The sequence below is a fragment of the Pseudomyrmex gracilis genome, unplaced genomic scaffold, assembly GCF_002006095.1.
Source record: "Pseudomyrmex gracilis isolate BER0280 unplaced genomic scaffold, ASM200609v1 scaffold_106, whole genome shotgun sequence".
NCBI classification, from domain to species: domain Eukaryota; kingdom Metazoa; phylum Arthropoda; class Insecta; order Hymenoptera; family Formicidae; genus Pseudomyrmex; species Pseudomyrmex gracilis.
In genome coordinates, this window is record NW_018020690.1 from 4,710 (window position 1) to 30,440 (window position 25,731).

General features: G+C 37.9%; 3 protein-coding genes across 5 annotated transcripts in view; 1 reads left to right on the forward strand and 2 right to left on the reverse strand.

Moving 5' to 3' along the window:
• The window catches only part of LOC109856076 (zinc finger protein 568-like), a 3,710-nt gene extending 2,760 nt beyond the window's left edge, over window positions 1–950 (forward strand). The window contains exons 4-5 of the mRNA XM_020430944.1: window positions 17–422; window positions 706–950. Coding sequence (XP_020286533.1) covers window positions 17–337 — 321 coding nt within the window. The 3' untranslated portion in view covers window positions 338–422; window positions 706–950. The remainder of the gene's footprint in view (window positions 1–16; window positions 423–705) is intronic.
• A 51-nt stretch (window positions 951–1,001) lies between these two features.
• On the reverse strand, window positions 1,002–14,784 carry LOC109856073 (neuropeptides capa receptor-like). Its single transcript, XM_020430938.1, has 6 exons — window positions 14,271–14,784; window positions 8,225–9,155; window positions 7,644–8,056; window positions 3,015–3,241; window positions 2,147–2,507; window positions 1,002–1,412 (listed from the first exon to the last, which is right to left on the reverse strand). Exons 2-6 carry the CDS (start codon window positions 8,731–8,733, stop codon window positions 1,384–1,386), a joined length of 1,539 nt encoding a protein of 512 aa, XP_020286527.1. The 5' UTR covers window positions 8,734–9,155; window positions 14,271–14,784; the 3' UTR covers window positions 1,002–1,383.
• Window positions 14,785–19,254: 4,470 nt separating this feature from the next.
• LOC109856071 (glutamyl aminopeptidase-like) overlaps window positions 19,255–25,731 on the reverse strand; it is an 8,020-nt gene continuing 1,543 nt past the window's right edge. For 2 of the 3 annotated variants that reach the window (XM_020430935.1, XM_020430933.1), the window contains 14 exons: window positions 24,369–24,635; window positions 23,269–23,686; window positions 22,991–23,138; window positions 22,568–22,838; window positions 22,293–22,463; window positions 22,111–22,208; window positions 21,850–21,984; window positions 21,463–21,767; window positions 21,289–21,374; window positions 21,075–21,199; window positions 20,685–20,894; window positions 20,352–20,592; window positions 20,091–20,250; window positions 19,255–19,996 (listed from right to left, as the gene is read on the reverse strand). In XM_020430935.1, the coding sequence (XP_020286524.1) occupies window positions 19,639–19,996; window positions 20,091–20,250; window positions 20,352–20,592; window positions 20,685–20,894; window positions 21,075–21,199; window positions 21,289–21,374; window positions 21,463–21,767; window positions 21,850–21,984; window positions 22,111–22,208; window positions 22,293–22,463; window positions 22,568–22,838; window positions 22,991–23,138; window positions 23,269–23,686; window positions 24,369–24,573 (2,931 nt within the window). In that variant the 5' untranslated portion in view covers window positions 24,574–24,635 and the 3' untranslated portion in view covers window positions 19,255–19,638. Of the gene's footprint in view, window positions 19,997–20,090; window positions 20,251–20,351; window positions 20,593–20,684; window positions 20,895–21,074; window positions 21,200–21,288; window positions 21,375–21,462; window positions 21,768–21,849; window positions 21,985–22,110; window positions 22,209–22,292; window positions 22,464–22,567; window positions 22,839–22,990; window positions 23,139–23,268; window positions 23,687–23,772; window positions 23,951–24,368; window positions 24,636–25,731 lie in introns of those variants that run through there. The other variant, XM_020430936.1, reaches the window with a different exon arrangement.

Sequence of the window (25,731 nt, forward strand, 5' to 3'; positions counted from 1 at the left end):
GAACAACGTGGTGCAGACACCGTACGTCGGTCAGTCGCCGCAAAGTGGCATTTCCGCGGCGTCCCCCTCGTCGGTTATCACTCCTATTGTCACCTCGCTGCCTCAGGCGCATTTAAACGTCATCAACAGCACTTTGAATGTGCAGAACAAGAACTACATGGACAACATTCAGAGAATGAACGTCCACACGGCGGCCACAACGACCACGGTCGTTTCACCGGGTTTGCACGCGAACGCCGCCGACATTCCCGAGATGAGTTCCACCGTTTCGTACGTGGGGAGGTACGAGCAAAAGGCGAATCAAGACTCTACTGTGATAAAAATATCTTTTTTTTAACGAAACGTAAACGTGTTCTAATATACTTCTCGACTATGAAGCGTTTGTTGCTTTGTCTCTGTAATCAATTTTTCTTGTACGACAAGTAAGTATTTTTTTAATGATTTTTTGCAATGAATTGTTTTAAATTTCATAAGGAGGTGAAATACAGATAATTTATACATTCGCAAATTGAGCGTCTTAGATGAATTTTTGAATTGAAATCAATTCGAGTTTCTGTTGTGTTATCAATTTACACGTTTAAAAGAATTTATATTTGCACATGTAACAAAAATTATATTTGTTGCAGCCAGCATAATTGGCTTGTAAATTATTTATAAGTATTTCTCTTTTTGTTTTTTGTTTTTACTGTATTGTATTTTTTTCAGGAAAAGATGTGGGTAAGGAATGTAATATTTGACGATTGTCAGAAATCTTTTTATCATATGACTTTTATAAATAGACGTTTTTATTATTACTGTATATCAAAGTACACAGAGAAATATTTGAGATATAGATATTACTTAACATTTTAAGTATATTGAATTGTTAACACTGTACATAATAACATCTCGTGTATTCGTTACGCAGATAAATTCATCTGTCGAATAAAGCAAGATTTTGTCAGGCGTAACACGTGTCACAATTGTTGAATTCTTGTTTTATTTTTTACAAAATTTCGAGATTTTTTTTTTTTTTTTTATTTCGAGGCACAGAGAAACATTACGAGTGACTAATACGAGTGATCTATTTATTTGGCTAACAGTGAGAGTTACGTATTTTATTTTATTTTTTTTTTGTATAAAAATATATCTTATTTCTAAAACAAAACGTTTTCCTTCAGTCTCTTTCGGTAAGAAAAAACTAAGCTATATTAAGTATTCCTTAGTTTCTGACAAAATTACGGCTTGCGCTGCGCTTTTGCACCGCGTGCTACGTTGCGTATGTGCGCACGGGCTTGCAAATGAGACGAGTTTCTTTGCTCTGCCGCGTGTTTGTTGATCCGTTGCGATGTCACGTGCGCGATGGATAGCGTCGAGATCGGTCTTGTTTCAGATGCGGCGATGTCATGCGCCCTTCCAGTATTGTCGAGTAGCTGTTGAAATAATATATTCTCCTATTTAAATGATTTTCATTACTCCAGAAAAAATTATTGCATACATTTTTATTCGACTCGATCTTTGTCGCAAATAATCTTCATTTTTTCAGCAACATATTTTTATATGTACATATTTATTAAAACCAATTTACTAAAAGTTTTTATTTCGCGAAAAAAATTTAATTTTGACGTTTTTTCCGACTCTTTCAGATCGTAGATCTTAATATTTGAGGAGATGACGAAAATTACTTGTATAATAAATATTATAGTAGATTTTTTGTTGTATTATTTGCATAATAATTATTTTATTAGTTTTCAGCATTACGTAATTAATTTTTTTGTTTACTTTTTAGTATTTGCAACCTAATAGCTTACCGTCGTTTGAGGATTTGTCACTCGCAGAGATTTATAAGAGGCACAAAGCAATGCAAATTGATATGTCGCGTGACGCTCTTCCTTTTCCGGTCAAATTTAACAAAATCGTACATCACTTGTGCGCACAATCGTACATCGCACAGATTGTTTCTGTGACGTGTAGATTATGTTTCAGAACGTTCGAACGAAAGAGTACGGACGAAAGAAAATCATTTTGTGATGCAAGCGTCAAGTTTTATCGCACACATATCATTTATTGTCGGCGAAGTCACACAGAGCGCCGCGCTGTTTTTTTTGTTATTTTTGTTTTTGTCCCGAAAGAGTTAAATGATAAAATTATCTATTGTTCAGCTCACTCATGTAACGTGTAAGCTCCGTTTCGGTAAATTCGGTCTCTTCGAGGTCCTTCAGGCTGGAGTTGCTGATCGTGTCGCTTTCGTATCGCGCCGGCACGTTTTCCGATTGCTCCTTCGTCGGCGAGGAGTTGTCCGGTCTCTGCTGAGCGAAAAATCCGTTCGATTTTATCGCGGGTTTTTTGTCCGTAAGCGCGATGTGCGTTAGTCGTTGCTGCTCGTCGTCGTCGACGAATGTCGCGTGCTGAGTGGCGTCTAAACGATATCTCGTCGTCGGCTTCTGGCACCGCGTTAAAATACTGTAAGTCGGCTGTTTGTCCTGACGGGACGAGAACTTCTTGATGTACCATTTGGGCAGCATCGACTACGGTATTACATGTTTTCGTGAGGTAAAATTTATACAGAGTACATGTATTGGAATGTATCAATAGAGAGAGAGAAAGACAGAGAGATTGAGACAATTAGTTAGTAAAAACCAAGTTGATATCGATTTATATCGATTTCGCAATCAATGTAAAGGTAAAAGGTACGTATGATTGTTTTGTCTTCTTTATTTTTATTCTGTTTTATTTTCTTTTTTATTTTCTTGTTTTTCGATAATCGTAGATCGCTGTACAAAAAATCCACTCGTATCCGATAAAAATACTTTATTATTATTGTTTCAACAAGCCGTGTGCGATAAAAAAATAAAAATACACACGTTCCGATGAGGGAAACGAAGCATGCGAATAAACTTGTCTTGTTATAATCGCGCATATATATTTATGTGTATTTTGGAGCATATTATCGCAATAATATTATCGCAATATTTTGTGAACGCAAGAGTTTGTGTATTCTCCGCTCGTCTCTCTCTGATCCGGAAGAGGTTTACCTTGAATGCTTGTCTAAACTTCTTCGACATAATCTGGTAGAGAATAGGATTCACGGTTGTTGATAAGTAATAAAATATCCCGGACACGTAGGTAAGAACCTCGTATATCGATTGCAGTGTGAGAAGTTCCTCGGGCCGTTTCTTCACGCGGCTGCTGGCGTAGACGGCAAGTAAACGTTGAGCGTGAAAGGGCGCCCAGCAAATAATAAAAGTGACGACAACTGCAACTGGAAAAAAAATTCAAAAACATTTTTCAGACGCGCGAAACAAACTGATGAAAGCTCTCGAACGACTCCCTCTTTCCGCTTTGTTTCCCTTACCGTGCGGAAGGTTCACCGCTTCGACTCGAAACCTCGAAAATTGACCCGCGCGATTTGTCGAAAATTTCTTTCGGAAAAAAGAATTACCAAGAGAAGGTAAAAAGTAAATTTAAAATTCGCGTGCGCGGTAAATTTCAAAATCCCATAACTTGCAGAAAGACTTTTCTTCGACCGAATAAAGAAATTTTATTTTCGGGGAAAAACATTATCTTCAGATTTTTCTCTCGCTTCGTCGAAAAACGGGCGCGTTTGCAAGATCGCTTCCCTTATTATGTGCGTTTGCGTTTTATCATTCAGCGAGACGTGTGAAAACAAAACAAACACACGGGACTTCGTTATGAAGATAATCGCGCGACGAGACAAGACGCAGAGCATCCCAGAGTAAGTTCTCGAAGTTAATTGAACGTGTTTCTTCCTTTCGTTGTTGTGTCATGATACGCGACCGAGTTCGATCGTCAGAGAAAGGAGGAGGAATAACAGAGGCGCGTACACACACGTGAGTAACCGAATTTCTTCCATCACGAAAGAAAGAGAGAGAGAGAGAGAACTGTTCCCCAGGGCGTTACGAATAAAGAAACAACAAAACAAAAGAATCTATTTTGACGGAAAAAAGAGACGAGATAATTTTGCGGGAAATTCGACAGGAGAGAAAGTGTTTCTCTATTTGATTGATATAAATCGATGCGGTCGAAAATTGGCACAGATAAATAAATGGCCATTACCGCGATGGGTATACTCGGGAACGTCTCTACTACAGATCGAAAATAAAGTAGTAGACTTAGATATTTTTAGCGGGCGACCTTCGGATTATTATCGACATACTTCTTTCGAACAATTCGTTGTTTTAGGTCAAGAAACGAAGCGGATTCAAGGTAGAATTCGTAGAAACATTTTTTTACGCAAAAAAAAAAAGATCAAACTATTTCAATGTGACTTCTCGAATCTTGTCCGTCAACTTTCGCTCTTAACCGACCGGATCTCAGAATATGCCCGCGAGTTCATTTGCATAATCAATCTTGCGTAAGATGAGGAAGAGCTGAAAGATTCGAGAATGCGGACAAAAAAAACTAATTGACATTTTTTCAACGTGTTTTAAATCGCTCATTAAGCAATTACTGAGTTTTATTAATTGTGTTAGAGAGAGAGAGAGAGAGAGAGAGAGAGAGAGAGAGAAAGAGAAAGAGAGACAGAGACACATAACTGTGAAACGTCCTGTTTAGCTCGAGACGTCGAGAGATTATACACGCGGAAGAGGGGTTTTAAAACGGTCGACGCGTGGGCGCTAAATTGAAAGATTTGGGAGATCTGCAAATTGCCATAATAATTCAGCGTAAATTTGGATGCGACTAACCACGCATCTCACCGCCGAGGAGGTTCTTGATACGCGCACGATCCGGGAGGGGAGATCCACTCCCGCGGTGTAAACCTTGCGTAAGCAAACGGGTCGAAAAATAGACAGAAATTGCTCGGACCGCATCATCGGGAGCAAAGATATACAAGCGCCGCGCCGTTACGTCAAAATGCATCCGCAATATAAACACGTGGAAGCGACGATTGTTTTTGTCCTTGTCGGAAATAAACGGTTTAGCCCGCTAAAACCAAAACTGTTTTCAACTTATTTGAGGTAACACTTATCTCGATCGTTGAGATTCCAAGCAGATATAAATATATCGACGCGCAACACGGTTAAAAATTCGCCTCGGGTGGAATTTTCGAAAGAGAAAATTCGAAATTAATTGTTTCGCCTTATTTATATTCTTTTAATGCGAACAAACACAACAATTCGAAAGTTCGAAAGAAATTTAATAAAAAAAAAAAAAATTTCTACAGTCATTCCCGACAGTTGGCGACACTTGGCGATGGAAGAGGCGCAAAAAGTGAAAAATCGTTTATCGAGGGCTGTTACTTGGCCTGTTACTGCGCGAGAAGAATAATGTTTGCGGGGTTTCGCGCGAAAACGAGAGTCCCGCCACGAGCACACGAGGCCGTTCCACACGGTCAAGGAAAACGAAAGAAAGACGATAATAAAACTCGGAAAGCACACTCGTCGAAATTTTAGGGACTCTCGTATTTCAAACTTTATCACCTTGGGGGGTGCCATGTAAATGTCTCCAATTTGACTTTTCCGTCGTCTCACGTCTCGATCGATTCGCCAGAATTCCAACACGTATGTTCGGTAACCTGCTTCTCGTTCTCGCGAAATAACGACATTTCGGGGCAAACATTTGTTCGGGAAAATTGCGCGGCTGTTACACACAACCCGATTCAAAATCGTGTTTGAACACATAATTCGATCGTTTAAACTGTGACGAAAAGAGCAAAGAAAATGCCAATAGTGAAACTGAAATAAACGTGTAATTATAGGAAACAGTCCTCGCGCCTTTTAGCTCGCGAAAAGAAAATTTGTCTTGAACATTGTCGAGAAATTTACTGACGTTGTGTTGTAAACGCGCGCGTTTAACTTTGCACAGTTTCAAGAACAAGAATCGTCGTAATATGTAAATAGTAGTATCATTCGCGGTTGATTTCCCTGTTTTGTCGTGAGAGAAATGGTCATGCATTCCGACAATTGCGTCGCGAGTAAACTCACCTTGAAATTGTGAGGAGAACATTTTGCGCGATGAAAAAGAGGAATTCGCAAACTTGTTTTCCGATTGTGAACTTTGACAATTAGACTTTGATCTTGAAACCGGATCGCGCGTCAACTCGTATAATCTACGGGAAGTATTTCGACCGACAGGAAGACCTGCGCGCGAAAACACTCGACCCTTTCGCATCGAGTTCGGTATCGAGTAATAAGATGCTACAGATCGGCGGCGGGTCAATTCTTTTGCCGCGTGAAAAATAGCCGGCGAATGTGTGACACACATTGTACGTGTTGTCTGTAATTTGTTTCTGCGTTTGTTTTTACGTGTTTTTTTTTTCTATTATAAAAACGTTCTTTCCTTAAGAAGTTAACCCGAGACTGTGTCTATAATTTTTGCGCCTATAAAAGCGTCGTCTCTCTCTCTCTTAAGATGCTGTAACACGAGACTGTGTAACTGACAGAAATTTATGCCCGGTAAAAAGCAATTCAAAAATATTCTAGAACGCTTTAACGTCGTTTGTGTATAAGCTGCGAAAAATAATTTATTACATCGTATATTCGTTTGCATATTCTATGCGCGACGGAATCTCACCGAGACAACATTTAAATATTTTTGATTCCGCTAAAGGGGGACGCAAAAACAATTAAGCATAAATTTGAATATCTTGCGATTTAAATTAAAGTTGCCGCAAACATGATGAATTCAGATGTTTATTTGAGTAAAGTATAGCTCATCAATTCGCTTCGAGTGTTCAGCTCGGATTTACTGCGAACATAGCTTTAAGTGAAGAAAAGAAGAGAATAAATTATATATATATAAAAAATAAACTTAAAATTTATTGATGTACGATAAATTTGAATATTTTGCGATTTAAATTAAATTCGCTTCTCATGACATGATTTAGATATTTATTTAGCATGTGCAGTCACTATCAATTTGCTTCGTGTATCAGCTCATCTCTGGAATATCTTAATTTAGAAGAAAAAAAATAAAATAATAAAAGTGTAAATTATTTGTGCATATGAAGTTGTACGCGAGCTTTCCGAACCATCCTGACATATATTGAATCATTAAGTACGAAACTTGACAAAAAACATATATATATATATATATATATATATATATATATATATATATATATATTAAATAAATATGTATACATATTTGTCAAGTTTCACAGTTGGTGATTCAGTATTACGCGTGTGACTTCTTTTACAATTCGAAGGTTTTTTTCATCTTATACAACAAAATCGATAAATTTTCTCTCGACAAAATTTCCTCATCGAACATTCCGAGTGTATTTTTGGAATCGAATTATGTACATTAACAAGTTTGTAGCAAAAATTCTCACTTGGCAACAGAAATAAGCAGAAAACGGATGATTTTATTATTTACTTGAGCAAATAATAAATTGATCTAATTGCTTTCCCCAGGACGCGCCGTAATGTTAAATCGAAATCAGAACAAGACGAACTTCGCGTAAGGTTTTCCAAGAATTTTTATATAAATTTTTATATTCAATACGGGTCGATGTTCCTGACTCTCTCTAGCAATTTATCCGCGAAATTTGTGCGTCAGACCTTAATCGGAAATCTCGATCGGCTTCTCGGCAAATATAAATCAGAATCAAAAGTAATCGGAACAAATCTCGATCTCGTAGGTGTTTCGAGGAAACGATCCTCGCATTCAACCGCAAACGATGACAAAGTAAACTCACTCACCCAGCATGCGAATGACGTTCTTCTGGGCGTTCTCTTTTCTTCTTTTGGCGCTATCCACGTGGTTCAAAATACCTCGCACGTGACCACCGCTTATGTTTTTGGTCAGCATGTTCGAGCTTCGCAGCTTGATGGCTATCAGCATGTACAGGACGATGATAATCGTCACCGGCAGAACAAAGAACAGAAAGGTCGAGATCTCGAAGGCGTGCTCGACCAATATCCACTTTATCGAGCACCTCGCGCTATCCAGGATGATTGTGGTGGTGTTGACATAATTGTACATTATACCGAACTGAATGGCTTGCGGCACGGCGAGACACAGAGCCATCAGCCAGATGGCTATGACGAACTTAATCGCCCGGGACAGCTTTGACATGGTGTGCGAGATGAAGGGATGACAAATCGCCACGTATCTAAGAAGAGTAACGTATCGTTGTTGATTTTTTTCTTTTTACAATTTTTCTTTTCTAACAACAACAACAGCTTGACACTGCGATATTGTCATTTCGGCCACGTGCGTTTTTTTCCTCGTGTTTATATATTTGTATTTTTTTCTCTGTATTTTTTAACATAAATTTTACCTCTCGACGGTGAAGGCCGTGATGGTAAGAACGGTCGCGTTGGCCGCGGTCTCCGCGGCGAAGCTCTGAAGGATGCAGAACGTCTCGCCGAAGATGTAAGGAAACGACCAGATGATCCACATCTCCGTCGGCAGGCCGGACACCAGCAGCAACAGATCGGACATCGCCAGGCTGCAGAGGTAATAATTCGTGGCGGTGTGCATGGACTTGTTGCGCGCGATCACCACGCACGTGGAGATATTGCCGATCAGACCGGTCAAGAAGATCACGATGTAGATCACCGTGATAGGCACCAGGATGGAGAGCGGGTCCCGATTGTTCGTTACATTCTCGTCGATGAACTGGAAAATCGACTCGTTGTCGACCGTTTTCGTGTAGTTGTCAGAGAGCGAGTCGTATCGAATCGTCGTGTCGTCGATCGCGAATTGATTTTCCGTCGAAAAATTCCAGAAATCTTCTGGATCTTCCTGACGAAATCGCGTGAGGTTCGTCGTTGCGCTCGAGATCATTTTGTCTTCTCTTTATCAACTTCGAGAAGATAAAGACGGTGAAGTTCTATCCGAACGAAACCTTATTCTTCTCTTTGTTTTTTTTTTCCGATCAACTTTGCAGATTGAAAATTAGATATTTGAGTGTGTGTGTGTGTGTATATCTTCTCTCTCACTTAGTTAGCTCGACAGTCGCTCATCGTCGCTTGTAAATTATTCACAAAACGAAATTACGACGAGGAGGGATGTTTTGTGCGAATTGTTTGCACTCCTTGGCTTACGCGAAGACGAGATCGTCGCAAGCTCGACGGAATCGACAATCGAACGATGAGGCTTGACCGAGACGCGGCATCGTCGATTTTTCAATGTGTCTTTTTCGATGTCAAGTAGTTTTTCTCAGTCAATTGGCTTTTCATATTTACTTTCGTTCTCGTGTCTCGATTCTGAAACAACAAAAATATTTCAAAATATTTTTCCTTAAAAAAATCTTCTATTGACGGACAACGCAAGACGCAGTTTATTATTTACGCACAATACACATTTGTTACAAATGAGTGCGGTCAAAGCTTCACTGCAAATGTTTTGAAGCATCGTTCTATCTTTATTTCTCGTTGTATGTAGAATAAAGATAGAATGATACTTGGAAACATTTGCAGTGAGACGTTGACCGCACCCAAATGTTATACATAGATTCTAATCGGTTCTAATCGATTAATCGCGCGAATTTGTGTCGTTGCGCGTGCGATTATGACTTATATATTCGCTCGTTACGTTACTCGACAGCGTGAGTTTCTCTTTAAAAAAATTTTTTTTTTAATTTGAACTGTTTTAATGCGAAGTATCATTAGGGTGTAAAATTATTTACGTGACCTACTTGGAACAACGCAGAAGTGGTGCGACGTAGGATCTTTGCGACGAAAAGAAAATACATAGATAGATTTAATATTTATACACGATGAGAGGCGGAAAGAGCTTTAAAAAAACAAAGAGAAAATTTGGTATCCAATTTTCTACTTCATTATGTATTAGCAAACAAAGATACGCGGAATGAGATAGAAAGACGCGCTTGTTCAAATCTCTTTCGCACACTTTGTAATCAATTAATGAGCTTTTATGAAAAAAAAAATATATGTATACATGTAACAACAATAGTAATCATAATTGAAATTAATTTTTGATGCAAAAATAATTTCGTGCAATAACTTTGCTCCGACGTTACTTTTTAAACATATTTCAAATATATTTCTTATCTTCTGTGTGAAGATCTCACATGTGTGTGAGAAAAGATACGACACATTTAGCGGTTTTACATTTCGGGTTTTGTTAACATCTGGATATACCAATTTCTTTCTAGTTCGTGACAAAACGCACGAGATAAGTATGCTTGTTTTCCCAGATTAAAAGCACAGATACTATATATTTTGATTTTGTTTGCGAAACGCAAAGCGGCTAACGCGGTTTGCTTTCGACAAATAAACCGGACACAGCTTCCGGAAAGTTGTAGCGTGCCGGCGAGTCACACACCTCTATCCGCTCTGCGCCCCTTGTTCGTGACGAAGTTCTAAACCTGTTCACACGCGCCCGAAGTAATTGTTTCTCGCCGCGCACACGATCGTGTTCGCGATGTTGTCATCGAGCGCTTTTGTAAACGTCGTTTGCTTCGAAGCGGAAACACATGAGCGCTATTTTCGACGTCGATCGTCCTTGCGAACCGGTCATTATCTAATTGTCACTGATAAATCGGTGTTAATTAAACGTCGGAAATCGTTTCAACGGTCATTAAATTTTTCTAATCATTTCGCTCGCGCTTATCTCGTCGCTTCTTCGTGAATCGAGAACTCTTCTCGCTGAAAACTCTCTCTGTAGATTTAACATCCAATAATTGTAATTTATATGAAAATTATTTTGTTTCGAAATTGTTGTTGTGCGAGTTTATCAAAATTGCAAAAATTAATCTTGCATTCGGAAAATACATAACATCGGGATTGTGTTTCAATTTAGTCATCAGATCCGCATTAGATTCGCGACGAGAAACTGATGCATAAACACGAACAAGCAAACACAACATTATTTCGCAATCAGCGAACGATGATCCCTCAGGGTGTTAAACTTTCGGTATTCGGAAACAAAACGCACTCTGTGAAAAAATGCGCTCTCGAGTATTCTCTTTTTGAATCGAATGTCTGTGCGAAATTGTTGAAAATGTACAACGGTTTGTTGGAACGATTTTAAGACGCGTATTCTTGAAACAGAGTTAATCGCAATCGCTTTGAAAGATATAAAACACGCGCGCAAATGCTAACACGAAAAAAACGTATCTTTATGGTGTGATTTTGCTGCTCTGTCATTTTTACGAAGTCGCTACCGTGACTTTGCAATGATATAGACGTTGAAAAAAAAAAAAAAAAAAACTACTTATGAATACAAACTTATATTTAAATAAAGAAATCGGCGCCTTTCTTGAAATGGCAAACCGGCAATAACTTAAAAAGATTTGAGACTGGCTAGGAATAAAAGTAACTCTAAATTTAAAGACGCAGAAACCAGCGTCGCAATGGTGTTGATTTTTAACTAGGTATAATAAATAAGCTCCGAGAGATAGTCAATTGAATTATTTTATCGCGTGTATCGCGGCAACGCTTGCTTTGTGCAAAGAACGGCGCTTTTGATTAGTTGCGACAGTTGAACATGCGACTTCTGTAAAAATAAATCTCTCATCTCATAATCTTCCTATTTGCTTACGTTATTCCGATGTTGTAGCGGATTGTTGATCTTTTTAAGCAAATCAACATTTCTCTCGCAAATACGACAAGTAACACGGACAAAACACGGTGATACAGAAAAAAACCAACAAATCGACGTTTCACATTTATTGATTTACGTTCGAATATTGTTATTTGTCTTTCTTTTCTCTCACCTGTTTATATCCATTAGTTTCCGTCGTGAAAATAAACTCGATAAAACAATTTATTGCAGCAAGATGCACACGCTCCATTACGAAATATGATCAAATATTTTACGAAGATTAGACGCGAAGTTTTTCCCCTCGTCTCTCGTCTTTCGTAGAGCGAGCTACTTCAATATGATATCCAATTATTGGGAATAGCGCGCGGTTCGATTACGGAGATCGTGTGCAATATTCGCGATTAGATTTCCACCTTTCAATATTATTGACACTTGTTTAAATGTGTAACGCGGATCACCGCGGATAGAACGGAATGCAAACATTCCGACACGATGCGCGTGCGTGAATTTATTATTAAATTCCGTCGCTTGTCTGTGTCTCTCGCAGTATTTCGATATATTTTAAATGTATATATACAATATGTATATACAATATATATATATACATATATACACACACACAGTGCTTTTTGATAACATTCTATCGATAATATTTCTTTAACTATATAAACGAGATAAATTTGAAATATTTCATTCAATTTTATCTTTCTGAGTAAAATTGAAAACTTTTTTAAACTTAAGCAAGCGACACATAATTCGAAACGCGCGGATAATTAACACAGCGTGTTAGCATCAACGCACATTTATTATTCGATAAGCGCTAATCACTACACGCAACGCGCGTTTACACGACGTAGTATCGAATCACGCAGAAAAACAATTTCTCACGAATCAAACAAGTGTTGCATATTTTCGAGAGCACAAAACTGCAGATAAATGCGTAGTTTGTTATAGAACAACGCGATGTTTATTTATCACAAAAACAGTGTTGTTTTCCTTAAACGAATATACGAGTATCGAAGATGAGTCTACTAATTTCACGATAAAAATCGCACCAATCTTACAACGAGTTTTTAATTCGCTGTGTTGCGCGGATTTCTTTTCACACATTCAGAAAATCACTCAGCAATAATCTAGATTAAACGGAGATCAAGAGAGAGAGAGAGAGAGAAATTCCATTCCGATTCTTTTCACCTGTTGCGCGGAGAAACGTCGACCGCTCGTGTGTAATCCGTTTAACGATACTGCGAAAGATCGGATCTTAAATTCTTGACGTTTGGCCACGCAAAAATTTTTTTGCACTTTTACACAAGATTTTTATAAAAACAAAGCAGAAATATTTAATACTTTTTTTCGCGTAAAGTTGTTTTATATATCTTTTTCTAAAAAAAAAAAAAGATTTTAGGGATATTATTAATTTTTTTTGTTGTCGACTACTTTCGTAGTCGACCGACAGCGCGACTCATCTCTCCCGGGAACGAGACACGTGTCGCATATTTAATCCGCCGATCTGTACTTTTTTTTTGTATCGGCGTCTTGCGTTTGACGACGATGATCTACTAAAAAAAAAAAAAGAAAAAAAAACTGGAACACATTTTGCGTGCAATTGATCGTACATTTTAATCGGAACCCGTCAACGGTCGTGTCAGCTCGTTTGCAAACGCGATTTTCGAACAATATGTTTAAGTTATTCATGACAATTCGCGATTGTCGCTGACGTCACGCGATTTTTCACGATTGACTATTTTAATATTATATGTATTAAACTTATTATTTTATAAAAAAACTTTTTTCATAAGATTGTCATTGCTGAGAAGAAGACGCACACGCTACGACAGACAAAATTTGCAATCTCTTATTTTTGTCTCGTTGCATAATCATTTTTACATCTCTTTAATAAAGATAATATCTAAAAGGCCAAGCACTATAGCTTTAAAATACGATATGCTTAGTATTTCTATCTACATAGAAAATTAATTTAATTCTCAATCAGTTCATTCATTATTTAATCTGCGAGAAGGCTCGTGTTGCAATTACGACAAATTATACATGTATATATTTGCTTATTCTCCACCACACTTCGAAAAAGTATACTTTTTGTTCTTTGACGCAATTTTAATTATATCAAAACTTCATTTAATTATATCAACCTCACTTACACCTTTTTACCATCTAAAGTCGCGACATCTGACCTTCGCATATAAATAGTGCAAATATTAGCTTTTTCCTTATTGAAATTCGCGCCCTTTAATAGCAACGGGACTTACAGTTTAGCAGAAAGGAACGAAGATTGGAGTCGTAAATTAGGGTGCAAAAGAGTTAATAGGAAATTATTTATTACATGTATTTGTTATACATTACGTACACTTAGTTTTATAAAAATATATCTTTTGCCATGAAATAACATTATCTTGCATTTATCTAGCACGCGTTCAATTCTATGTTAGTTTGTGTTGCTTTTACTTCTGATTTGTTAATTCACTTCCAAAAATGTTTATATATTATTATATGTACAGTTATATATAAATTACATATTTATAATTGTATATAAAACAATTATATGATGAAGTACGAATTATATATAAAAAATCTGTCCATATGTAAAAATTGATACATTTATAATTTGCACGAAGCAATTAGTTCTCAATTGTTAACAGAAAATATTTTATCTTACACAAATTTTTCCTCCCTCCATCGGATTTTGTATTTTTAGATTTGAATTAATCCCCTGTTTATTTTGCATACACTTTATTTTGCATACACTTTATTTCACTAATTTTATTTTATAATTATTAACGTAGTCTCCGACTCACCAGACACGACGAAACTGTGCCGATCGTCCGGCGACGAGAAATCCAGGAAGAAAAACGAGCTCTAGGCGGAAGATGTTCTCACATGGGCGACGAAGAGATCATCGAGATAAAAGTTTCCGTTTCACGAGGATTCGGAATGATGCCGCGCAACTCAATGTCGCATTTGATTCTCGACAACAAGATCAAGAAAAAAAAAGAGAGAGAGTGGGAGAAAGAGAGAAAGAGTATCACCTCGTATCCGGGCAAAAGTCGGAGTTGATTTGACGCTTCTCGAATAGAGCCGCGCACCGATAAACAGCCAACGGTGGTGGGACAGCTTTGCGCCAGCGCAGAGATCACACTCATCTTCCCGACAAGTGTGAAATAGACAGGAAACACCATCGACATTACTCAGACAACAGATTCGAGTTGTATGCTCGATTTATTCAAGCAGTTCGACGAAGCAGCAACACTCAAGCAAGTAGGACATTGTTCGCGAACTGTTCGCGCGACTAATTCGTGCATACATACTTACACAAAGGTATTTTAGAAACAAGGTTTTCCTGTAGTTTCTCGCTTTGCAAATTTTTTTTTTTTTTTTCTTATTCAAACGAGTTGTTCGAATATTCGAAACAACAATTGAACGTTTGAGCAAACGTTCGAAATTTTCTTTTGTTAGACATTTTAAGACTCTCTCGCGTTTCAAGAGATATCGACGCGAGCTTATCTAAATCTCCCAAAGAGAAACTATGACGAATTTAATCGTTCAATGTTTTTTGCGTTAAGAAATATACTGATGCAAGCTATGAATTCTTTGCGAAAAACGAAAACGGAAATTTATTCAATTGTTCACGTTACATTTTATCACACATTCGGGGAAAAGAGGAAAGATTTCCGACAAAGTCGGGACAACATAATATTTCGGGCTTTAATCGTAAACTTCTGTTGGCAAACACCTGCTGCTGCGATCGGCGAGTAAGACTAAAATTTACGACTCGAATAAAATTAAGCTGACTTTGTTGTCGCGCGCGGACAACATCTCACTCAGGTTCTTCTTCCGCGCGCGCTTCTCTCGTCCCGCAATTGCGTTTAATTGCCAATTTCTTAATTGTATAATTTTTCATTAAGCGACTTTTCTCTCATCGAGATTTTCTTTGCGCGCGACCGATGGCCTTTTAAAACAACACCCTTCGAAACGCTCGAAACCCTTTATACGACGCCAATCGTTTTCTCGATTTATCCAACGCCACTCGCAGTTTTTTTTCCTGCACTCCAACGCGAGTGCATTTCGAGTTGATTAAAAGAAATTCTCTCTCTAATTGCGCGTTTGACCTTAAGTGCTGTTTTTGAGAGAAAGAGAGAGAGGGAGAGAGAGAAAAAGACAAATGTTTCGACATAATCTTCGGCGTGTATTACATTATCGCGAAAAAATTCAACGAGGAAAGCAAGTGTTTCCAGCTAAAGAAACTCTCAATTTTCTAACGTATTGATTCTCGAATCTTCTCGGAATCAAGATCTCCTTGTTTTATTTTCGCGAATTAAACAGTTTTCGCACGTATCGCAGAAAAGTATCGTCGATTTCCATAGAAAAATATAAAAAAGGTTTTTTTTTTTTTTTACAAGAAAGAGAAGATACGCGAGAGAAGTGTGTTGTGTATTCCATGCATACGTGATATACACGTATAATGAATTATCCGGCGCGGACCGGCAGACGGATTCTTCGTATGAATTCCAATGGAGATTGCTGTCAAAATTGGCGACATTTTGAAAGAAGTTCTTTTAAAAGAAAAGAAGCACATGTACGAAAGACAGACCGTTTGAGCGGTTTTCCTCTTTGCTTTTATCTGTTTTGTTTTGAACATCCGAAATACATGAGGTAATTAATTCAATAGCTTTCAATCTCTCGTTTTTGAAAGAAAAGTTAACAGAACGTTTTAAAAACAAAACCAAGGTCGCGTTTCGAGATGTCGCAGCGCACAAATGTCGCCAAAAATGTTAATTATGTTTTTGTATGTATGTTTTTAGATACATATTAGATTCGAACAGACACACAGTATTTATCTTTCGCGCGAGATACACACCAAACAAAAGATCCGCATCAGACTTGTAACACGATCGTACATACGTAGATTTGTATGTTGTGAGAGAAAAACAAGTTGTGCGGAACACAAAAAGAAAAAAAATCTGAATAAAAGTAATAATTTATACACGCGGCAACACACTCGCGCAACGTTTCTTGAGTTATCATCTGAACAATTGACTCGACTTATTTTGATTTGTTTATGAATTTTTATTCACATATCATCAACTACTCTAGGCGCGCGAGTGACGTCGTCTTGAATTTTATTCGCTCGTTACGTGCGCGACCCACACACGCGTGCATCTTCTTGCTCCGTCTCTTACTTACTTAGGTTTGCTATTTCTAAATTGTTCGCAACTTCCAGTTAGATACACTTGGAGTTTTCTCCGATTAGTTCGTACACATACACATCGCCAATTGCACGTGGCACACTGTCCTCTTTTATTTATACGGAAGAATAAAACGTGCTCACACTTTTATCCACACGTGGTCTAAGTCTCACTTAAGCTCGGAATATGCGCGCGCGCGAAACTTTTTCAATGAATAAATTTTTACGTTTCTTCGCGTGTAAACGCGCGAACAAAGTGTACTGACAAAACAAAATTGTAGAGGCAAATCGTAAAAGTTGTTTCGTTGTTTTACGAACGCGTGAATAATATATGTAATAGAGTATTTTTTTCAATTAAGTTTCAGCGGAAACGATGATGCGACTTATCTTTATCTAAGCGTTAGAATTTTAATTAATCACGAAAACAGAGAGAAAAAGATAAAAAAGAAAATAACTATCAAAATCGCGTAGTATATTTTTTCAGCCGCTCGAAGACCGCCGGATCTTTTCTCCTTTTTTTTTTTTCATATTTCTTGATTTTTCGCTATCGGTGACGGAAAGGGAAAGGAAACGACTCCGGAACTGTCGTAAAAAATAAGATAAAACTCCGAAACGTTTCTGTGTGACGTGATATGACGCGCTGTCGGATGGAACGCGATCCCTCCCGAGACATTCGTTTCGCCGGAGAAAAAATCACGACGGAGTCGTGCTGCAAAAGTTATCGGCGCGACACGGTCTCGGCAAACGTTACAATCGTCATATTTGCGTGCAAAGTGACATTTCGCGTTGCCGCGAGAGAAATGTGTAGATCGACATTTGTTTTCGTCGGGCGTTACGTCGAACTGGCTCGTTTTTCTGCAAAATTGTGAAACCCGGATTCTAATGCAACGTCAACATTTTAAGCATCTGGAAATGCAACTGGTCTCAAGAGCAACTACTCCGACGGATTTAAAGTTTTACGACGCGTCCTTGATTCGCGTCCGCGATTCGATTTTAACGAAGACGTTCGCGAAACGAATTGTTTGTTTGCAACAATTACGTTGATTATATTTCTGATATAAATTGATATTATTTTGCGTCTCTCTCACAAATAAACCCGCGCAAGAACAGCACATTCCATACAAACCTCCATTAGATGTTCATTCAGACGTCACATGGAGTTATGGACGTCCATTAGACGTCTAATGGACGTTATGTGTCTGTGCGGGGGAATCTATTATACAGCAATAAATTGTATGATTTGATGGGGAGAAATGTAATTTAATTACAATTAAACGATGTCAAAGTGTATTTATACGCATCTCTTGCGTATTGACGCAAAGTTTTCCCAGAGTTGTAGTTTTTGACGATCAGATTTTTTGACACAATTGTCAATCCATTCTGTGACTGGCGCGGGGCGATAAGAGAAAACTGGTATCGAGAAAGCCGGTAATGGATTACCAGATATATAGCGCTGTATCTTATCGCGAGCGGATAACACGCCGGATAACATCTCTCTCTCTCTCTCTCGTTCTCATCAAATTTGCAAAATGTGTTCGCATTTTTTCTAAGTGTCGCATCTGCTCAAGCTTATCTGCGTGTAAATGCCGTTCTTAAATGCGTTCGAATGAATATCTTTATTTTTTAATAGAAGTAATATCTATTTCTGTAAACTAAACGTCTATTTCTTCATCATTGAAACGACTTCAATCACGGTCGTCCAAATGCTTAACGAGATTTTTACAATTTCTCGAAAATATACGGACTGTCTTTTGACGCATGAATATCCAAAACTCACGCGCACTGTTCGATACGTCAAAAAACTCGATGCAAACTGTCGTGTCTGTGTGTGTGCTCCCGAATATAACAATATAAAAGATTCTGTAATCTCTCTCTTGTCGTCTCATAATACTTTGGAACTTGTATAAAACTTTGAAAACTCGGATGTTTACTTGGAACTTGGAAACTTGAACTGTTGATGGGAACAGCACGCGCGCTATAATAGAACGCGGAGAGGAGAGAGCACGCACAATCAATATTAATTGCTTGAACGCGGCGCGTTTGTCACATGTCGGCACTGTTCTTCGCGTCTTGTTTTTTTTTCCAAGTTTTGCCCTCGCGATCGTGATTGTCGACAAGAGTTATATATTTGCGAAACGCAAGAAGAACGTGCTCGAAGAACGTCGCGAATGAGACGTTCACTTCACGTACCGCTATCTTATGGATCTCACGTATAAAAAACAACGGAAAAAATTGCAACAAAAAATGTTTCAATTTTTGTGGAAATGTTTATGTGAAAAAATATTTTCCATAAAAAATTTATATTCCAGCGCATCGTGTGTGCAAAACGGAAGCGCGTATATCGCAAACATGCGCGTAACATCGCGATGAATTACAACCCTTGTTGTCTAGATTATTTAATTTATTGGCAATAATCGGCTAATAAAACGGCGCATTAAACCAATTACAACGGAAATAGAACGCAACACGGTCGATTTCATAAAAGATCCGACCTTCGCAAATTTTATAGTGCGTTGCGCGCGCGTATATCTCACGAATGCGAAAACCGAGGGAGGAAATCATCGGCAAATAACAGCTATAATAATATAAACAAGAGGTTTTATTGTTTTGGAATTTTATTTTTAAAAGATATGCGTAAATTTGTATAAACATGTGGTATATAAAAAGATGTCTCTCACGCGAAATGCAAATTGGTGTTTTCGTACGTAGCTACGCTGCCGCGATAATCGACGAGAAGTGTCGATCGTAATTTTTTGTTATCGCTAGTTTATATTCTTACATGTACAAACATCACAATTGATTATCTTCCTCCCCCCCTTCTTCCTTTAAGCGCAAACGCGCGATGAAACAAACTGACAGATTTTTTATATAACAAGTTTTTCTTTCTTATCCATTATTGAGGTATTCTTTTTATTTATTTATTTTTTTTTAGTTTTTTTTTTTTAGTTTTGGACGTAACTTCACTTTACTTTCATTTCTTCTTATAAACAAATCTCCGCTATTTCTTTTTCATGATTTTTGAACCACTTTTGATTTTTCAATATCTGAGCTTCCGCTTTCAATCGGCCGCTAGCGCCGGCGCCCGCGTCAGGCCACTTCTCGAAGAAATTCTTCAACTCCTGATATCTCTGCGGTGTGAAGAAGTACCGTGTGATTGACGGTATGAGCTGACCGAGATAACGGTCGTTCAACGTGTAACGATTGACCAAGAATTCCCAATTAGCGCGCACCCAGTCCCACACCTCTATCGAACCGTATGTATTTTTGGAGATCATAATCAAGCAATTCAAGAAATCCTGAGGACGTACGTACTGTTCCTGTTTGGCCATTTCAATGAATCTGACAAAAAGGAAAAATCAAAACATTAATTGATCTTGAAGGCAGAAAACATTCAGATACAAAAACATCGCATCGGATCGTGCGCAATACCAACTTTCTCAAAATAATGTCGGACTCTATGCCAGTCAGTCCGTACATTATTCTGTTCTTTTCGTTGGGGTCGGTCTCGTTTAAGAATTTATCGAACAAACGATGCCACGCTTGCGAGAGCAGCGAACTGTCCCGAGCCATGTTTTTTCCGCTGCTACGCAAACCTAAAAAAAACATTAGAACGCAAGTTTTATTAGTTTGATTCCGGCGAATCAAATGTGATACAATAAGAGCAATATATCACAAACGGAATATATGGACTAACCGTAGTAATAAACCAACGAACGAATGTCGGGATGTAGTTCTATCAATCCGTCTAACCAGGCATTGAAAAGCTTGTTGACCTCATTCAAACACTCCTCTATTTTTATGAAACAGGCAAACCTAAGTATTGCTATTCGCGCTCTTCTGGTGATGTGGAAAGGCCCGGTGTCCTCCGTGGTCTCGTTAACGATCCAACCCGCATCTCGATAGATGTTGAATCTGTATGCTTTTCTCAGATATTGCTGTAAAATATCATTACGGGATTGATGCAGAAATGATCATATCAGTTTTGTGAAAGGTACAAAAACGCTTTTTACTGATACGATCACATTACCAGGAAGATTTCTGAAGATTCCAGACTATTTAATTCTATCATGTTGTAGATCGGTAGCAATTTCGAATACACAGTTTCCCACGGAGCAGCGGAATATTCCTCCGAAAGATACTTAATAAAGGTAAATGCCGTCCGGTAGCTACAATGGCCGTCTTCGGCCAGACTGAAGACGTCGTCCAAAAGATTCACTCGGTCTGCTATCGACAATCTCTGCAACAGAAATCAACAAAAATTTGTGTCATCGTGAGAAAATATTCAGAATCGATCGAGACAGAAGAGAGCGAGAATAATTAAGTATTAAAATAAAACACATTGTGTGAAAGAGCATTTGTTTCTTATTCGTGTTAAAAAATTTTATTTGTGACAAAACAATGTCAATAGACAATTTACCGTGTGATGATAGGAAAGCAAAGACGCGAGCGACGACCACTCGATATTGTAATTGACTCGATAATAACCGACTTGGTCCACGTTGAATTTGATCCATCTGGTATCTTCATTGAGTATAAGTTCGACTGTAAATTTTTATTAACAAAGAGAAACATTATACGTGCAAATTCGTTTCTTGTTGTAAACAATTTTTAAAATCAAAGTTTGTTTTTACCCTTTTCCTCATTCTTGTCGAACCAAATAAGAGTTGGTGTTCCGTTTTTGTTCGTGATGTAAGTGATAGGTATAGTCCATCGTAAACTGCACACATAAGTACATAAACGGTTAATTGTTGTTTCAAAATACAATTTTTCATTTTATTTCTCGAGAGAGAAATAAAATAACACACCTACTAAAATCTTCTTCTTCCGTTTTATCATCATCATCATCATTATTTGTGCGATAATATTGCTGAGTTAATATGCATTTCTCTTCATGTCTCTTCACGTTAATTACAGGATAACCTTTCTGTTTCGTCCAAGGGTCTATTATATCGGTGATATTTAATTTATTACCGATCGCATCTTGCAAACAGCTTAGCAGATCCTTGGTTTCTGCGTTACCGTATGCATACTTCTCCAAATAGTTGGTGATGGCACCGTAGAAAACATCAGACGTGATGAAATTCTCTATCATACGGAGTACGCATGCTCCCTGGCAAACAACGGTTTGAATAAATCTGTTGAAACTTCATATAAATGTCGCACAATTATAATAACTATATATTTCGTCATACCTTCTTATAGGATATGTCATCAAAGAATGATGTTATCTCGTCCGGATTGTTGACGTCGTAGATTATCGGATGAGTGCTTTTGGTTGAGTCGTAGGACAACACCGGGTGCATTATTTCAACCACGAAATTATTCATCTGAAATAAATATTCATTTGTGAATCTTGTTCTCGTTGACCCACATCATCAAATCATTGATCTTTTATATTTGTGAAATCGGGCTATATATCATTATTCGATCGTAACGTTAATACAAAAACTCACATGTCCTTCGTTCGGTTGAAAATCATTTGCGCTTTTATACGACATGTACGTAGCAAAACCCTCGTTGAGCCACAAATCGTTCCACCAAGACATAGTGACTGCAAAGAAAGAAACATCTCACATAGTGTGGTTGCATATAGTCACATAAAATCCATAAATAAATGCGATATATAAATACCAACCAAGATTTCCGAACCACATGTGAGCCAGTTCGTGACAAACCACATTAACGACATCGTGCTTATGATTGATAGGATCGTTGTAAGAATCGTGAAGCAATCTTGTTTCTCTGAAAGTCACTAAACCCCAGTTCTCCATTGCCCCAGAGACAAAGTCCGGAATAGCAACCAAGTCTGAACAACAAACACATCGCGACACTTAGAAAATTTATATAAATTTATGAGAAAAATTAAAAAAAAAAAAAAAAAAAAATGACACAATCAAATCTGATACTTGCCGAGTTTTGGCAAAGGATAGTCTGTTCTGAACAACTCTGCGTAATATTGAATTGCCTCCACGGCGGTGTCTAGAGCAAGAATGCTTTTCGTAGAATCGTGAATAGGTGCGGTGTAAACGGTAACATTAAAACTGCGTGTATTCAAGGTTGTTGCAGTTTTAGTTTGACCATTAAAATTGCTGAGGATAACACAAGCCAAATAGGTCGACATGCGTTTACTTTTTTCAAAGATTGTATATGCTTCCCTGTCTTGTCTTCCTTGGATTTGTTCCTAAAAAAAAACGAAACATATATTCTCAGACAAGTATGTAACAATCCTAGAGAGAAACAATATCGGAGCTGGGACATTTCGAGCATTTCGCATCAAAAACTCGTGCAAAAATAAATAAAGGGGGTCAGAATTGTAGAAAAATATTTACGTACCACTATATTCATATTAGACAAAGGATGATAGTCGATTTGTTTGTTATAGCGCAATTTTATTGTGAACGTAGCTTTGAGATTAGGTTCATCAAAACATGGGAATGCTTGTCTGGCATAAGTTGGCTCAAACTTGGTGGTGGCAATGTAACTGATAGCAGTCAAAATATGTAAAGGAACGCATTACAATCACAATTAATTATGTCATGTCACAATGAGCTTTTTTGTGCTGTATACTTTGATTTATACGCGCTGCTTATAAGCAAACAAGTTTATATTACCTTAGTGTTTTTTTCTTGTTTACATATTTGCTGGTATAAAGTCCAACCATTTTATTCGCCATGCTGCCATTAAACACCATGCTCAAATTATACAATCCTGGCTTAAGATCATTTTTGAGCACTACTACAAACATGTCGTGATCCGCATATTTTGTGTCTTCAATTTCAACTTCATAGTCTGTTTCCAAACCGTAGGTTGTCAATTTTGTGTCTGTGATTTTGAGATCCTTTTGATGAAGAAGTATGGTCTTTCTCTTATCGAGAACGTCGATGAGAATAGTGACGTTTCCGATAAAAGTAGAGTTTTCGAGTACAGGATGTAACAGAAGATCGTAATGCACAGGCTTGACTTCCGACGGCAGCCTGTAGCTTGATTTAACAACGCTCATTTTTTCAGGATTCGTCTCCAATTTCGTATCTAAATAAGACAAAGATACAATAAACTGTAATTGTCTCACTCATGAACTAAGTAAAGAAATGAACACAATCAGGACACAAACAAACCTCAGAAGTAGTCTTGAACTTTAAATAATTTTATGTCTCTCTCTCTCTCTTTTTCTTTGACCAGTAACTATGAAAAGCTATTCGATATGTGTAGAATCTCTTAAAATGATTAATTTTTTTTTTTTGAAGAAAATTGTCTGACGTGGAACACAGTACAGAGATAACACACAAGTTAACGCAGGCGTGCACGCAAACGTTCCCAACTATTATCTTAATACACTTGTATCTAATCAATTAGTCGCGTGTCGCAGGTCGTGACTCGCAAAACTCTCGAATTGATCAACGCGATCTATTTATTTGACGATTTTAATCAAAATTTTGCAAAATTTTTGTTCAACAAAAATGAAACATCAGTTAAATCGTTAATAACAAAATATAAATTTTTTTTTTATTTTCTCAAGCCATAATATGTACTACGTAATGTATTGGAGAGAGAGAGAGAGAGAGCAGACGTTATTTTTGCAGATTAGAAACAACGCAGAATTTGATATACGACCAGTGAATCATATCAAAACATGTGGGAAGAACACGAGAGATTTTTTTTTTTGCGGGGACACGTGTTATTTGGTTGAACAGAGAAATGCGAGCGTGCTTACCAGATGAATCAGAATTTTTTTCCTCGGAAGTATTCAAAACAACCAGTGCTCCTGCGCCAAGACAGATCAAGCACAAAATAAAGCAGACGCTGCAAACAAGCCAAAACCATCCGGAGACGGGTTTGCGTCGTGCTCGAGATGTTCGAGTCATTGATGTCGCGTTGGTTGCGCCGTCTCTCGGCGAACCTTTGATTTTTCCGCTCATCAAAAGGCCGCGTAACTACAATCTTTCTTCACCAGACACCCAGACTACGTCCTCTCTCGAGTCTAAGAAACGAAACAAAATGACGCATCAAAATTAAAAAATTAAAAAATTAAATTGCGAGAACTTTCTTGTAATTTACAAACAGAAGGTGAAAGTTTCTGAAAAAATGCAAAGAATGGCGTTGCGAGTAGATTGTATTTTTGCTGTGCTCTCGAGAAAGAAGATACAAAATCAGGCGTCGTTTCTTATACAATTTTTGAGACGAGGAATCCAGTGGTGCTAATTAAAATTACGTCGTGCATCGAAGACAAAACGATTGTAGTTCGATCCCGTTCAACGCGAAAATAAGTTTCGGAACATAGCGCACTGCTCCGAGTCTTTCATTTAATGAATCAAATTAGATTTCCGAAGATAGAATCTATTCTTATTAATGATCGCGTCATCGGATGACTTCTCTAGTTTTATTTAACTAAAAATTACGACGATCAGAGTTTAAATCTCTGCTGCACAGTCGCGGTCGACGCGTATCCGCTCGCGTCATTCTGAGATAAGAGGGGATTCGCTTTTCAGATTTCAATTGACGCTTTGTGCCAGAACGAGATTCACGCGCGATCTACTTTTCTCGGCAACGGGGTCAAGAGATTTAACTGTTTGCTTATAAATCTCTCGCTATATATCCGTAAATTCTCTCTTCCGGTTTCCTATCGGTCGCTCGTCAAAGAAAGCGCGTATCCGCGTTGTGCAGCAAATGAAGAAGACAACCGCGAAGTACATCAAAACGTAACAAAGTATTTTACTAAAGATTATATATTTCATCGCATCGCGCAGATTTAATTAATTAAATTTTTTCTCTCAGTATCATCGCAGGCGTGATAATTCGGTCGATTATACTGTCGCGGTCTTTGCGCGTCTGATTTGTTTAGCGCGTGTTGAGTGCGCGTGATCAATCAAAGTGAGAGTGCTCCAATTTTCGCGACACAGGAGCGAGTGCGGAGCGATTTATATCTATTATTTCGTAGAAACGAATCATCTCGGTTGAAAGACGTATTATAGCGCGACCGATTACGAGCTCGACGCAAAGTGGAATGATTAGACGTAATCATGTAACATATATATATATATATTTATATATACAGGGTCCGCCACTTAAATCCGGAC

What these genes read in the sequence shown, in the direction of transcription:
- LOC109856073 (XM_020430938.1), bottom strand. Translation starts at nt 8,733, where the DNA reads ATGATCTCGAGCGCAACGACGAACCTCACGCGATTTCGTCAGGAAGAT. An exon ending in ACGGCCTTCACCGTCGAGAG is followed by an intron (nt 8,057 to 8,224) that starts GTAAAATTTATG and finishes TACTCTTCTTAG; the next exon opens with ATACGTGGCGATTTGTCATC. An exon ending in AGTTTAGACAAGCATTCAAG is followed by an intron (nt 2,508 to 3,014) that starts GTAAACCTCTTC and finishes GTAATACCGTAG; the next exon opens with TCGATGCTGCCCAAATGGTA.